At 40.4% G+C, this 15,116-nt stretch overlaps 1 protein-coding gene across 21 annotated transcripts in view; it reads left to right on the top strand.

Moving 5' to 3' along the window:
• DST (dystonin) overlaps positions 1-15,116 on the top strand; it is a 494,942-nt gene that overhangs the window by 102,590 nt on the left and 377,236 nt on the right. For 7 of the 21 annotated variants that reach the window (XM_055391867.2, XM_055391866.2, XM_031012512.3 and 4 more), the window contains exon 1: positions 5,954-6,577. The exons of 13 other annotated variants lie outside the window; for them this stretch is intronic. In XM_055391867.2, coding sequence (XP_055247842.1) covers positions 6,487-6,577 — 91 coding nt within the window. In that variant the 5' untranslated portion in view covers positions 5,954-6,486. Of the gene's footprint in view, positions 1-5,953; positions 6,578-15,116 lie in introns of those variants that run through there. One more of the 21 variants, XM_055391856.2, reaches the window with a different exon arrangement.

The following is a 15,116-nucleotide window of genomic DNA, read 5'->3' as shown; positions in this document are numbered from 1 at the left end:
TGAAGAACTCTATGTTCTAATGGGATGCAGTGTACATGAAGGTGCTGATGCTATTAGTAGACTGTGGAGTCATTGATGCAGGGGCCATCGCTTGTTAATTGTAAAATGTTCACTGAGTTTGTAGGGATAGCTGTGAAGTTGGTGGCAGGTGATGCACTGGGGATCTCAAAATTCCATTCTTTAGAATTTACAGGCCAGGTGTGGTGGCTCATGCCTGTAATCCCAGCACTTTGGGAGGCCCCCGTGGGCGGATCATGAGGTCAAGAGATCGAGACCATCCTGGTCAGTGTGGTGAAACCCCATCTCTACTAAAAATACAAAATATAGCTGGGCGTGGTGGCGTGTGCCTGTAGTCCCAGTTACTCTGGAGGCTGAGGCAGGAGAATTGCTTGAACCCAGGAGGCAGAGGTTGCAGTGAGCTGAGATCTTGCCACTGCACTCCAGCCTGGCAACAGAGCAAGACTCTGTCTCAAAAAAAAAAAAAAAAAATTGCATGAATTCTTCAAAAGCAGAAAAAAATAAAATGAAACAACAAACAATAGGGAAGCATATGATTTAATTTAATTTAATTAATTTATTTATTTTGAGACAGATTCTCTCTCTGTCACCCAGACTGGAGTGCAGTGGCGTAATCTTGGCTCACTGCAACCTCCGCCTCATGGGTTCAAGTGTTTCTCCTGCCTCAGCCTCCCAAGTAGCTGGGACCACAGGCATGCACCACCATGCCCAGCTAATTTTTTTTTTTTGTATTTTTAGTAGAGATGGGGTTTCACCATGTTGGCCAGGCTGGTCTCGAACTCCGTACCTCAAGTGATCCACCCACCTCAGCCTCCCAAAGTGCTAGGATTACAGGCGTGAGCCACCACACCTGGCCTATGATTGTATTTTAAATAAATATTGATAAATTAGCTTTTTGCTAGGCAAATCATAAACAATAATCATACATGGAGGATGGACTTGGGGGGCCAGTCCATAAATATCTGTTTAACTTATAATGTGGCTAAATTATGAAATTTAGATATATTATGTGTTAAACTGGCCACTCATCACCCAGTGTGAAGATGAGGGTACAGGTTATCTAATGGAATTTGGTGCTGTAGATACTATGAAAACATACAATTGAAATTTCAACTTCTAATTTTGTTATATATTTTCATACTCTTCCTGAAACTTACCCCCTCCCTGAAATTCACCCTTTTTAGGAAATGAGGTGAAGTTCAGAAATGGTGTGAGGATGTCTATAGTGGTCATTACTTAGTAATAAAAGAGCTGAGAGTTTAGTATTTTTATTTGTTTTTAAGGTCCTAAAAATAGAATTGATTGTGAAAGTGTCTATTGAGTCAAAAAGACTATGTGGTCTGTGGTATACCTTAATTCACCCACATTTAGCAACTACTTATTGAGCCCCTGCAATAAAATGAAGATTAGCATACAGTTCTGCCTTTAAAAAGTCATAGTTTCAAGAGAGATTGGTGAATGGATACAAACTTACAGTTAAAAAGAAATGAGTCCATATGGAAAAGAAATATTCCATAGCAGAGTAGGATATCTATAGTTAGCAATAATATATTGTATATTTCAAAATAGCTAGAAGGAAGGACTTGAAATATTACCAATACATAGAAATGATAAATGCTTAAGGTGATGGATACCTCAGATACTCTGACTTGATCGTTACACATTCTGTGCATGTAAAAAATACTTGCAGTATGGTGCCCTCATTAATATATAAAATATCATGTATCAGTAAAATAAAAAAGAATAAGCTGGAAAAGAAAGGTCATAGTCTAATATGATAAATGGATGTGTTGTTAAACAGTTACAACGCGGTAATTACTAGTTGTTACAGCGATTAGTTGAGATAGCTATAAGCACCTAAAATTAAAAGAACCCAGAGGACAGTGTAATTAACTTGGGGGGAGAAGGGAGGCATGGGAGGTTCCTGAAAGGTTTCTGAGAGGAAGTGCCACTTGAATTGGGATTTAAAGAGCTTGATGGAATTAGGGTGAAAGGGAAGCCCACTTTAGAGGGATGGAACTACAAGAACAAAGGTAGGGAGATGGGTGTAAATGGGAACTGCAAGTAAAGTGTGTTGCTAAGTGTGGGATTTGGAAGGGAAAGGCAGAAACTGTAAAGATGTTTGTGTACAATCCTGAGGCAACTGGACTATTTATGTTGTAAGTGCTAGGGAACCATTGAAAGGTTTTTAAGCAATGGAGTGGCATAATCAGGTTTACGGTTTGGAAAGTCATATTAGTGAAGGCGTCACATGCCTTAACACTTCTTATTATTTATTTGTTTATTTAAAAATTTATTTATGAGTTGAGGGTTTGCTCTGTTGCCCAGGGTGGAGTGCACTAGCATGATCACAGCTCACTGCCACCTCTAAGTCCTGGACTCAAGGGATCCTCCCACTTCAGCCTCCCGAGTAGCTAGGACTACAGGTGTGTACCACCATGCTTGGCTTATTAAAAATTTTTTTTTATAGAGATGGGTTCTCATTGTGTTGCCCAGGCTGGACTCGAACTCCTGGGCTCGAGTGATCCTTTCCGCCTGGGCCTCCCAAAGTGCTGGGATTATAGGAGTGAGCCACAGGGCCTGGCCAACTTCACTTTTTTTTTTTTTTTTTTTTTTTTTTTTGAGACAGGGTCTTCCTCTCTTTCTCAAGCTGGATTGCAGTGGTGTGATCTCAGCTCACTGCAACCTCTACCCTCCGGGCTCAAGCAATCCTCCCATCATGGCCTCCCAGGTAGCTGGGACTAAAGGTGTGTGCCATCATGCCTGGCTAATTTTTGTATTTTTGTAGAGACGGGCTTCCACCATGTTGTGCAGGCTAGTTTCGAACTCCTGGGCTCAAGCAATCTGCCCACCTTGGCCTCCCAAAGTACTAGTATTACAGGTGTGAGCCACTGTGCCTGGCCCAACTTCACATTTTTAGTCTTTAGTGCTTTTGTATCTGTTGTAGTTTCATCATATTAAAATCTGAGACTATAGTATGTTTACTTCTTATCTCCTAGGGTCAATGTGAGAATAAAACAATGAAATATAAGGAAAGGGGCTTTTAAACACCCATTGTATAAATGCTTTTTACATATGAGCAATACAGATCTGCTGTTGTTAGCTACAGGATATTGTAAGTTGGGTTTTTCAGTCATAAACTACCTATAAAGTTACATGGTTTGTCAGTGATAATGCTATTTTAAGAAAAGGATTTTTGTCCTATCCAAATTCTTTGAAGTTGGAATTGAAGGATCAAAGGAGAATCAGACTTTGAACTCAGGCAGACTTGGGTTTTAATTCCTTCTCTGTCCATGACTAGTTGTGTTTACTTGGACAATTTACCAAACTTATCTTAGCCTCAGTGTCTTTATCAAAGGGTCATGGTTGTGGTGATTAAATATAATAGTGAATGCAAACAATTCTGCTACCTCCTTGGCACATCAAATGCTCTATAAATGATAGCTTACCCATGGCCAGATGTTCTTCTAAGCACTTAATATGGTATCCTATTTAGACCTCCCAAGAACCCCATGAAGTAGGTACTATGATTTTCTCCATTTTCAGTTCAGAATCTGCTGAGAAAGGAAGAGAAACTTTGCCAAGGTCGTAGTGTCAAGAAGTAGTAGAGCTAGGATCTGAATTCAGGCAGTCTTTACTCCAAAGTCCAAGCTATTTACTGCTATGCTTTTGCTTCTTCTCTATGGAATACACTATTATTATTAGCATATTGACCCAATGTTACCCTTCCAAGAATGCATGGGGTAAAGGCTGTTTTTAAAAACAATCCCAAATGTTGCATCTGCTCATTTTGACTGGTTCCTTAAATGGATGATTAAAATTACTAAGCGTGTGCTGACTATATTCATAAAACTGGGTGCTTACTGGGTGTCAGTCTCTGATGAAGGCTCAGACGTTCCTTCAATGACCTTACTCATTGTAAAGGAGACATTTTTGAGAGACCTATGTCTATACATGTGTGGTCTGTAAATGAATGACTTTCAGGGACTTAATTGCTAACCCTTTTATTTCAAGAAGGTGTCCCATATGATGCCTGGTTGTTACTTTATGAACTAATGTGCACACAAATGCATATCGAGCTGTAAGAAAACTCTAGTAACCTTAAAGACTTACTGGGACAATGGTTCAAACTCAGATTATAAACCAGTGGTCAGGATAGAAAAAAGAGATGTGGTCTTGCTTTGTTTGGAGTAACAGAAGTAGGCCAATTGCTGAGGAGTGCTCCAGTTCTATCTCAAGTCAGTTTTTTTTCCCACAAGTACACAGTTTTTTCTTTCAGGAGGAACTCATCCCTATCTAAGCATTAATGGAAAATGGTCCATAGTTCACAACACCCAACGCTAACAAAGAAATAAAAAATCATGGAGGGCAAAAGGTCAGTATATGTGAAAGGAGGAAATAGGGAAGGAAGATTTAGACAAGACGTGAAGTTGACATAGGTCAGACCGTCAACAATCAGCTGATTTATCTAATAATAGCAGTAGCAATGAGGTATTATCCTGTCACTGTACTCCAGCCTGGATGACAGAGCGAGACCCCACCCCCTAAATAAAGTAGTAGATGCAGCAGCTAATCCTTATATAACACCAGACATTATTCTAAACTTCATTTACTATACAACTTTATGAGTTAGGCACTACTATCGCTGTTTTACTGATGAAGAGAGTCTCAGAGAGGATAAGTAACTTGCCCATGTGACACAGTAAGGAGTGAAGATTCTATGTACAGCAGCCTGACTTCACTGTTTTTTTTTTTTTTTTTTGGAGACGTAGTCTTGCTCTGTCGCCCAGCCTGGAATACGGTGGCGTGATCTCGGCTCACTGCAACCTCCACCTCCCGGGTTCAAGCAGTTCTCTGCCTCAACCTCCCGAGTAGCTGGGATTATAGGTACCCGCCACCACGCCCGGCTAAATTTTGTATTTTTAGTAGAGACGGGATTTCACCATTTTGGCCAGGCTGGTCTTGAACTCCTGACCTCGTGATCCACCCGCCTCGGCCTCCCAAAGTGCTGGGATTACAGGCGTGAGACACCGCGCCCGGCCAGTCATTACTCTTAAACACATCCATTTACATGCCTGGGTATCAGTTGGTTCCTCCAATGGACGCTTAAACTCACCCACTTTAGTATATGATACACATATATCTAATTTAAGGGAACTGTATCCATTTTACTCAGTTTAATGGATACTAGTACTATGTAGAATGAATAATAAGGAGAGAGCAGGAGGGAGGTGATAAATATGGGGCAGTTGTGAACCTATAGGCCCGCCGCGGAGCTCAGCAGCAGATGCGCCTGTGGGCTCTGGGGGGCAGAAGGGAGGGACCGCAGGCTGGTACTCGGCAGCCTCGCGGCGGCCGGGCGCTCAGGCGCAGGCGCGGCCCGGCTGTCAGGCGCTGATGCGCGGGGCCACCTGCAGAGGCCTCCTCACCCTGTCCTCGGGATGTCCCCTAGACGCGGACCCCCGTGCCCTCCTTGCCCTGTGCTGTCACAGAGTGACCTGAATCCTCCCACGCCAAAAAGATGGGTGGAAGAAAGTATTTCCAACCCTCCCCCCGATCATCCCTTACCCAGGGAGAGCCGCTGGCCCCTCAGCAGGGGGCTGCGCACAGCGGTGGAGCGATCTGCGGCTTTGTTTCTCAGGCACCTGTTGTGGATCCCAAATAGAAACGTCGCCCTTGGGGATCCGGGACCGGGCAGTCAGTGTCCGGGGGTGGGCGTGCTTGGCCGCACTGTCCACCCGGGTGGGCGGGCCTGGGGAGGGGGCCTGGGGCGCGTGGCTCTGCCTGGGAGGGAGGGGCCGAGAGGCGCCGGGGCCGGAGCTGAGCCAGCCGGGGCGCTGACCGCCGCGCTCGCCCCCTCCCTTCCGCCCTCCGCCCTCCGCCCTCCACTCTCCACCCTCCACCCTCCTCCCTCCCTCTCTCCCCGGCGCGGGCTAGTGTCTGCAGCGCGGCGGCCAGGAAATGCCGCAGATGCGCCGCGCAGCATCCCCGGTGGAGGCAGCGCGCCGGTCCTCCCGCACCGCTGCCGCGGCCTCGGCCCGGCCCGGAGCACGCGCCTCGTGCAGGGCCAGCAGAGCGGTCAGCGCGGCCGCAGAGGGTCCGGGCGCCCGCCGGCCCCCGCCCGCCCTCGCCGCACGCCCCGCTCCTCCGCTTGGCGTGGCGCTGCTCGTCGCCGCCCCTGGGCTCGCTGAGATTTGCCGCTGCTGAAACCCGAGAGGGACTAGGGCTCCCGGAGCGGGGCGGCCCACCATCGGCCTGCCCGGAGGCCTGGGCGTTGCCTTTGCCGGCCCCGGCGCCCGCAGCCCCCTGCGCCCCCGCTCTGCGTCTTCGGCTTCCGTGCTTCTCCCCAGCGTGCTGCTCCTTCCTCTTTTCCAGTTCCCAAGGCTCTGTCTTGCTGACTGCGATACTGTCCGGGGGTTACGAGGGGGAGAGGGGAATTTGTCAGTCATCGCTTAGATAAACTTCGGCATGGCGGGTTACCTCTCCCCTGCTGCTTACCTGTACGTGGAGGAGCAGGAGTATCTCCAGGCCTACGAGGATGTCCTGGAGAGGTACAAAGGTATGTGGTCCCTGCCCTGGGGCTGCGGAGCTTGGCACGGATCAGAGAGGCAACCGCTGCCTTTCCTTAATCAGAGCCACCACTGCTTGGGCACGAGTAAACAGGTGTCTGGACCAGTCTTGGGAATGGACCAGGTCTTTTTGCACGGGATTTAGTACCCCCAGCGCAGGGAGGATGGTGGGGTGGGCGACAGTCCGGAGACGCCCTTAGATGAGCGGTAGAGAGGGGGGAAGGGGGTTGTTTCCAAGAAGCACATTGCGTTTTCTCTCCCTTGTAAAAGCTCTTAAGCACTACGCGTAATCATAATTCTTCCTGGGAGGGTGGATACCGATTATTCTCTATGGGATTACTAAGGCATTGCTGCTGCTGCTTGGCTAGGGTATTGGTTAGCCCTGTAGAAAATGTTCAGCATCACTAGATCATTTTCCTTAAAATGATCTTTCTTATTTGAAAAAGTTTGTGACTATATACTTACTCTGATATATTGTAAAAATTATTTTATAGCGTGATAGATAAAAGACTTTAGTGAGTTTGTTGTAAATTTAAATGTAAAGAATGTATTTTGAGATTTTTTTCTGCCCATCCTTTATGTTCAGGAAATTCTATGCCAATCTGATATTTATGTTTTAGTATAATGTTTACTTTGACTTCATAGTTGAATATAATGATGAAATACAAATTGCAGCTGTCCATTTTTTAAGTGTTTTTGTGCCTGGAAATGTATTTTTAAGTGTGTATATACCATCTTTTTATTGTGGCTCCCAAAACACTCCGAACTCAAGAGCAGCTCACAGAGGTTTAACGTATTTATAGTGAATAGTGACCCATTCCATAGGCAGGATTCAGATGGTTTTATATCTTTTGAATATTTGCTTTGGGTTTGGTAACTCAATGTCAGTAAATTCAGTGGTATTGTATGGTTAACGATGCATGTAGTTTTTCTATTAGTAGAAAGTAGAAATAAAAAAAATTGAACTAAACAATAAAATTCCAAAGCCCCAAAAAGCCCAAATACACTCACAATTGTTTTCTGTCTTTGTAGGATATGTTTTATAACCGAAATTCTTGCAATCCTTGTAGAATTTTGTAAACAGTACAATGAGAATTCCTTTGTGCCAAGACTCTTATTGTGTATAATACTGCCACTGAGCAAGTGCGGTGATATTTTAGGCTAAAGCACATTTGTGACATTTGTGTGTGTGTGTGTGTATGTGGGTGGGTGGGTAATATACTCATGTTTACCTGCATCACTCCATTTTAAAGTAAGGTTTGTAATTAGTTGTTTCCAGAGCTTTGAAAATGAGAAATATTGCAATATAGACCAACAAACCTTATTGAAGAAATACATCTGTGCTCTATACAGTCAGAAATAAAAAAATCTGAAAGTTCTAAAGTAGATACATTTTATACTTTTGAAAAAAATTATAGCTGAATGAATTTTTGTCACATGAAGTTTTACTTAAGTGACACGTGGGTGATTTCAGGTGACTGAAAACGAGTGCTTATTTGACTTTGTCTAAAAGAAGTAGGCATTGTTTAAAAGCTTGTCTTTGCCTTTGGAAATAAAAGGAAATTAAAGATCTGAAGGCCAGTGTTCAACAATCAGTATTGCCCTTAAACAGGTACATTTTCAAACATATTGTTCAGACGTCACTGAAAAAATGATGGGAGTTTTCCTCATTTTTACTTACGGTTTTTAAAATGCTTAGTTCATCAATTTGTACTTGGGCTTTATAGCTGTGCTATGTTTCATTTAGTCATGGAAAGGAAAGTAAGAGTATTGGGCAGTGTATTCCATGAAAAGCTGGAGACCTGGAAAACTCATTGTTTCCCGATGTGTTTTGAAGCCAGTTATGATTTCCCATCAGTATCCAGTATGATGACTTCACTGCTTATTATCCTGGTGACTTGCTGTGGGGACTGATCTAATCAGAAAAGAATTGTAGGCTTTGAATAGGGAGTGTCAGTTCACTAAACGTTCAGAGTACGGTTGCTCACTTTCTGAAATGCGTTGTTCAAAACATTTTATGTTCTCATTTAAACTTAAAGGGAAGTCATTTTGATTTTTATTTCTGACAGAGTTCCTTGGTTACAGAATGAGGTTGCATTCATCTAGAATGTTATCAGGTTGCCAAGTTATCATATGCCTCAGCTGTTGAGTAGTGTAAGTGGTGGAGTCAGCTGGCACCAATTCAAACTCTGCCTGTTGTCAGAAATGTAGAATTGTAATAATCTATAATGTTAGGAATTATGAGCATTAGATTTAGAAGTCGAGAGTTTTGTTAGGTCTAGTCTTCAGACAGCCTTGAGAGGACTTCAAATCAGACTCTGTAGAACAACAAGAAAAGTGGAGAGTGAGCGCTAATTATTTATGGTGTAGTCAGTCTATTCTTGTATCTTGTTTTGGTCCATTACTTCTGGGCAAAAATAGGCAACTGTTTGCTGAATTAGAATAACACAGAAAGAGCTATCTGCTACAAAGAAGGGTGCAGTGTTCTGATTCATATTCGAGTCCTGTTACTTGTAAAATATATTCATGGAATATTCAGGGACATCTGATTAAAAAAACATATTTCTTCAGCTGATACCAAACTTCGGCTGAATAAAGGCATTTATTTTTGAGTAAAACATAATTCTTTATTATTGTTTAGGCTAGAAATTGTCTACATCAGAATGGCTTTCTTTTATATCTATAGTAAATTATCCAGTGTATATACCGTGTAATACAAAACATTCTTAGTAGCTCAGCTTAAAAGATACAGTAGTATCTTATTTTTCTTCTTAAGTGTAAGGAAACTAACCCATATGCTGTTATTATAAATGATTAATTAGTTCTCATCTTATGAAATTCTGCTTTTTGAGTTTATCATTGGAATATTTGTTTTCCCAACACATTGTTACTTTGTAGTATGATGTTAAGTGAGAAAATGAGATAATGTGAATTCAATACATTTCATTCTATACCTTATAGATGTAATTTTAAAATGTTACATTATTTTGTTCCACCAAAAGGGTTATTTTTCTATTGATCTGGAAGTAAATCCGTTGTACCTAGACAACCGTAATGAAAGTGTTGCATTTATCATTCTCTATGAAAGCTGAATGGAATGGTCGTTTTGATTACTTACCTGTAATATCACTAACCCCACTCCACCCCCTCACCCCCTGCAAACTGCTGTTTAGGCAATAGGCAAAGTTTTCTCTGTTTTTTACAAATACCTTGTATAATTGCTTTAGTTTTTTCTCTCGTTAGGGCTATAAAATCTGCTTATGTGCATGGTGACAAAAGGAACGAAGATTACCATAATTTTCATTTTCAGTTCGGGTTTATTGCCTTTATTGATAGGTGATTAGTAAAAATTCTGTCATTTTACTCTGTAAATCGGCTCTGACACTCCCTTGAATTGAAAATTGGAGTATACAGGTTTCAGGGAATTTCTCTGCAGCATGTAATGATCTAGCTCAGTGGTTTTCATTTGGCTTCCAGGATTCTGAAAAAACTTGATTTCAAATTTCTTCTGCTCATGCTCTGTTCATAGGTTAACAGTTATATAATAAATGAACTTTAACTGTGCTGCATCATGATAATGTTATATTATAGCTAGTCGTAATAGTATAAGTCTGGGATTTTTGTTTTCTTTTAAAAGTGAAACAGGTTGAATTTGCTGAGTGTTAGTTAAGATTATGTTTGACTGTTTGTAACAGAAAACAAATGATAGTGCTTAGCCAAATAGGTGTTTTCTTTTTCTTAGGTATTGAGAAGTCCTAAATAGGCAAAACTGGGTTGTAGGGCACCCCCATTTGCCAGTAGGGACTCAGACTCCTCTATATCTGTGTGGCTATTTATAGTGTATCTTGTGGTCGTTTTGTGATCACAAGATGGCTGCTCCTCTTCCAGCCCTTATGTCTCCATTCCAGGGGACAGCTGTTCCAGGGGCCATCTCTATCTGCAGGTAGACTAGGAAATGTAGATTTTTAAGCCGGCTTCATTTAGTGCCCTGAACAAAATTGAAGTTTTGTTTGTAAAGAATTAGGAAAGAATGGCAACTGGTTTTGCAATCAGCAGTGTCTGGCACATGGAGGGCAAAGTGTGCTAAAATTGGAAACTTAAAATTTGGATACATATTAACAATCATCACACAATATATTTGACTTCACTAAAGTTTGAAGAAGATCTGAGAGCACCATGAGGTTTCTGAGTATTTTCAAAATGACGCATTTGAATGTTTTATGTTACAACATGGGTTTGAAAAGACATTCTCACCAAATAATTACGATTAAATTGTGTTTATTGCCTCACACAATAAGGAGTGTATATGAGTTCAGAAATGTGGGAAATTATTAGGTATTGTTAGTGAATTTAATTTTAAACTTCTACTGATGCTCTTTTCAGTTTCTTTTGTTCTTAGAGAGTTATCTCAACATTTATTTAGCCCAGAGACTTTAAAAAGAAGGCTTATGCTTTTTAAAACTTCTAGGTTTTTTTTTTGTTGTTGTTTGTTTGTTTTGTATTTGAACAATTTGGAGATGCTTGTTTTCTGGCTCAATAACTTTTTAGGTAATCAGTGTAAGGACAGGTGGTGAAAACAATTTATTGTCTTACTGCTATCTTGTAGTCTGACAAAGAAGTGCTTGTATTTCTGCTGTTGGGTCATATGTGCCTCAGGATCCTGGCTCTGTGGGGAGCTGGAATATTTGACCAAAGCATCTTCATGCAATTGGAGATTATGAAAATATCTGAAGCTATAGAGGTGATAACAAGATGGAATATCTAGGCTGTCATGTTCATTTCTGTTTTAGTTCCACAACTGAGTATAAAAGCGCACAAGAACACACCCAAATCATGTGACCTGGTGGACTAATTGGGAAGAGAAGATTTGTAGTTTCGAATGTTTGTTATTTCATATTAACTAAACACAGATGCTTCTGTTTCATGGAAGTCTCTCTATAATGGCTTTGAATAAAAAACAGGAAAGACTTCTGTGTCCATTTCTTAGCTCTTAATATTTCAGGGATTACATTCTACCTATGTCCAAGGAGGAATTTCAGGTAATTATTTGCTGAAGTATGTCATTGTTTCTGTAAGTGATCAAATGAGACCCCTTCTTATTCATTTTTTTTCCTGCTTGTCCTTTAATGCAATTTTGTTTGCTTTTGTTTTCTGACCTGCTTCATCTCTCCCAAAAGAAGAAGCAAATAATTCTGCTTAGGCTGGGGAAAAGCTTTGTATTTGGGGTCAAATGGGATTTCACCCTGTGAGAAGGTGAAAAGTACCAGGGAGGAAAACTCCAAGAGGAGAAACTAGCATGACTGTTCCATTTCATTGACATAATTGCCAAAATCATTTTGATCGTTGACTGAAGTGCACCGCAGGTTTCAGGGAAAGGATTGGTTAGAATTTGTAGGAAGATGGATATAGATGAATGATGGAGGGTTATGCTGTACCAGATTGAAAGCAATCTTGAGTGCCTATTCTTTAGGCAGTGAGGGTGACCCTTTATGATCCCCAGCAGGAAGTTAGATAGATATTAGAAAGAGCACTCTGGCAGCAGTGCGGAGGACTGAGTGGAAGGGAAGACTCAGGCAGGGAGACAGGTTAGGTGGGTACTGTAAAATTATAGTGGTTGGAATGGAAGGCTGATTCAAGAGAAATTTCAGAAATTGTCAGGATGGCCGATTAGTTGGTTCTGCATGTGGGGACAGGAGGCGGGTGCAGCAACTTTTGTTGTTGAAGTTATGTCCAAAAAAGTTTGAAATGTTTCCTTTTTAAGTTTTTTAAAAACTTGTAGTATATATTTATTAGAAAAGGTGTTTTTAAAACATTTTTATTATTAATCACAATTAGACCTTTCTTGGTAGTTAAATGGAACGAAAGCTATTTTGCTTGACCTTGGAAATACAGCAAGTAGTGTGCCCTAGGAAACTGGAATGCTCTATTTAATGTAGAGCGCTTTAAGTAATACCTTATCAGTCTGTTTGTTGTGAATCCTCTGAGCATGATTAGTAGCATCTTCGAGCAGTGGATCTGTTTTCCATAAGCAAATAAAATAATTGAATTCATATCCTTTTAAAAGGTAAATATATATGGTGAAAAAACTTTCAATATATTTCAATAATTTTTAATATTTGTTTTTATTTCAAAAATCTTAATTTTTTCTTTGTTTATTTTCTACATAAACTTCAGCAAATATGTAGAGTTAGTTTGGTTTGGTGTATAAAAAGTTAAGTGGTTTTATGTTCATTTAAGTTCTTGGCTACCCTACAATTTGAGCATTAAGCCTTAAATTTTAATTTAAAATTGCAAAACAATAACTACCATTTATATGTCAGCCTACTCATATGCCTGGCATGATGCTGGGTATTGCACATGAAATACATATATGTTATGTATATATGTAAGTTTAAAGAGTCACATAGCTATAGTGGTAGAAATGGCATTTGAACATCAAATGTATATTTGGCCTAAACTATATATTTTTAGTGTCATTATATTGACTGGGAGATATTGCAGAAATAGTTATGAAAATATATTTATTAAGATTCTGATTTTGATTAATACTACAACTTTCTGAGATATGTTAAATGCATGAAATTAAAGTTAATAGTTTATACATTTATAGATATTACTTTTATTCAAATATTAGATTTTGGAAGTCAAACTGTTGTGTCTTAGTTGTATTATCAATTCTAATGATTAGTTATAAAAAGACAATAAAATTTTAATATGAGCATTTCCAGTGTGTATTTGGGTCGAGAAGATTTTGAAAAGAACTGTTTTTGTAAATGTTACCAATGAATGTGACTGCTTTGATACATGCCTGAAATGTTTCCTGGAAAGAATTGTCAAAGAGCATTGACAAAGTCTTGATTTTACTCTAGTGGGTGAAAATATTTCCCAGTGAACCCTGGTATTAAAGATATTATACAAACATACTATTGTTCTAGTGCCCCTATATTCAGTGCTATGGTTTTCCATGCTGGGCATGCCAGTGTAATGATGTGTTTTCTTGATTTTGGTGTGAAATACTACTACTTGTCTAGTGAGGTAGACACTGGGTTAATAAAGGCGGGATAAAATAGGGCATATGGAATATTCTGAGCAGTACAGATTATGTAGGTAGTCAATGAATTAGGTAGATCTAAGAACTCAAGTACTGTGGCTCTTCCTACACCAGTAGTCTTTTAAAAAATGCACACATTATTTTTTAGAGCAGTTTTAGGTTTATAGCAAAATTGAGCAGAAACTACATAGTTCCCATATACTCCTTCTTCCTCCCCCATAGTTTCTCGTATTTATATCTGGTACTGGTGTGGTACATTTGTTGGAATTGATGAACCAATATTGATAAATTGATTCATCAATTACGTAGTTGATTACAAGATTAATAGTTTACATTAGGGTTTCCTTTGTTGTACAGTTCTATATAGGTTTTGACAAATGCATAATATCATGTGTCTATTATTGTAATATCATACAGAAGAGTTTTACTGCTCCCAAATCCTCTGTGTTTGACCTATTTGTTCCTCTCCAGCTCCAGAACCCCTGACAACCACTGATCATTTTGCTCTCTCTATATTTTATGTTTTTACAGAATGTCATATAGTTGGAATCCTGCAGTATATAGACTTTTCTGACTAGCTTCTTTCACTTAGCAATATGCATTTAAAGTTCCTCCATGTCTTTTCATAGCTTGATAGCTCATCTCTTTTTATTGCTAAGTTCATTGTCTGGAAGTACCAAGTTTACTTATCCATTCATCTACTGAAGGACATCTTGGTTGCTCCTAAGGGTTGACAGTTATGAATACAACTGCTCTAAACAGTTGAGTGCAGATTTTTGTGTGGACATGTTTTCAAGTCATTTGTGTAAAGGAGTATGATTGCTAGATTGTATGGTACGTTTAGCTTTGTGAGAAACTTGTCTAACTTGACTTCCAAAGTAGGTGTACTGTTTTTCATTTCCACCAGCAATGAATGAGAGTTCCTGTTGCTACACATCCTGTCAGCATTTGGTATTGTCACTGTTTTGTATTTTAGCCTTTCAGATAGGTGCGTGGTGGTATTTCATTATTGTTTTAATTTGCAGTTCCCTAAATGACATATCATGTAAGTATCTTTTTTTTTTTTTGGAGTTGGAGTCTCTCTCTGTCACTCAGGCTGGAGTGCAGAGGCACGATCTTGGCTCACTGCAACCTCTGCCTCCTGGGTTTAAGTGATTCCCCTGCCTCAGCCTCCTGAGTAGCTGGGATTACAGGCGTCCGCCACCACGCCTGGCTAATTTTTGTATTTTTAGTAGAGATGGAGTTTCACCATATTGGTTAGGCTGGTTTCAAACTCCTGACCTTGTGATCTGCCCGCCTTGGCCTCCCAAAGTGCTGGGATTACAGGCATGAGCCACCGCACCTGGCTGGTATCTTTTTATATGCTTGTCATCTGTGTATTTCCTTTTGTGAGGTGTCTGTTCAGATCTTTTGCCCGCTTTTTAAGCATTTTTTATTTTGAGACATGGTCTCACTCTGTCACCCAGACTGGATGCAGT

Source organism: Gorilla gorilla, chromosome 5, assembly GCF_029281585.2.
Source record: "Gorilla gorilla gorilla isolate KB3781 chromosome 5, NHGRI_mGorGor1-v2.1_pri, whole genome shotgun sequence".
Lineage (NCBI taxonomy): Eukaryota > Metazoa > Chordata > Mammalia > Primates > Hominidae > Gorilla > Gorilla gorilla.
Note: the sequence above shows the minus strand (reverse complement) of the source record. Positions and strands in the feature narration are given on the sequence as shown.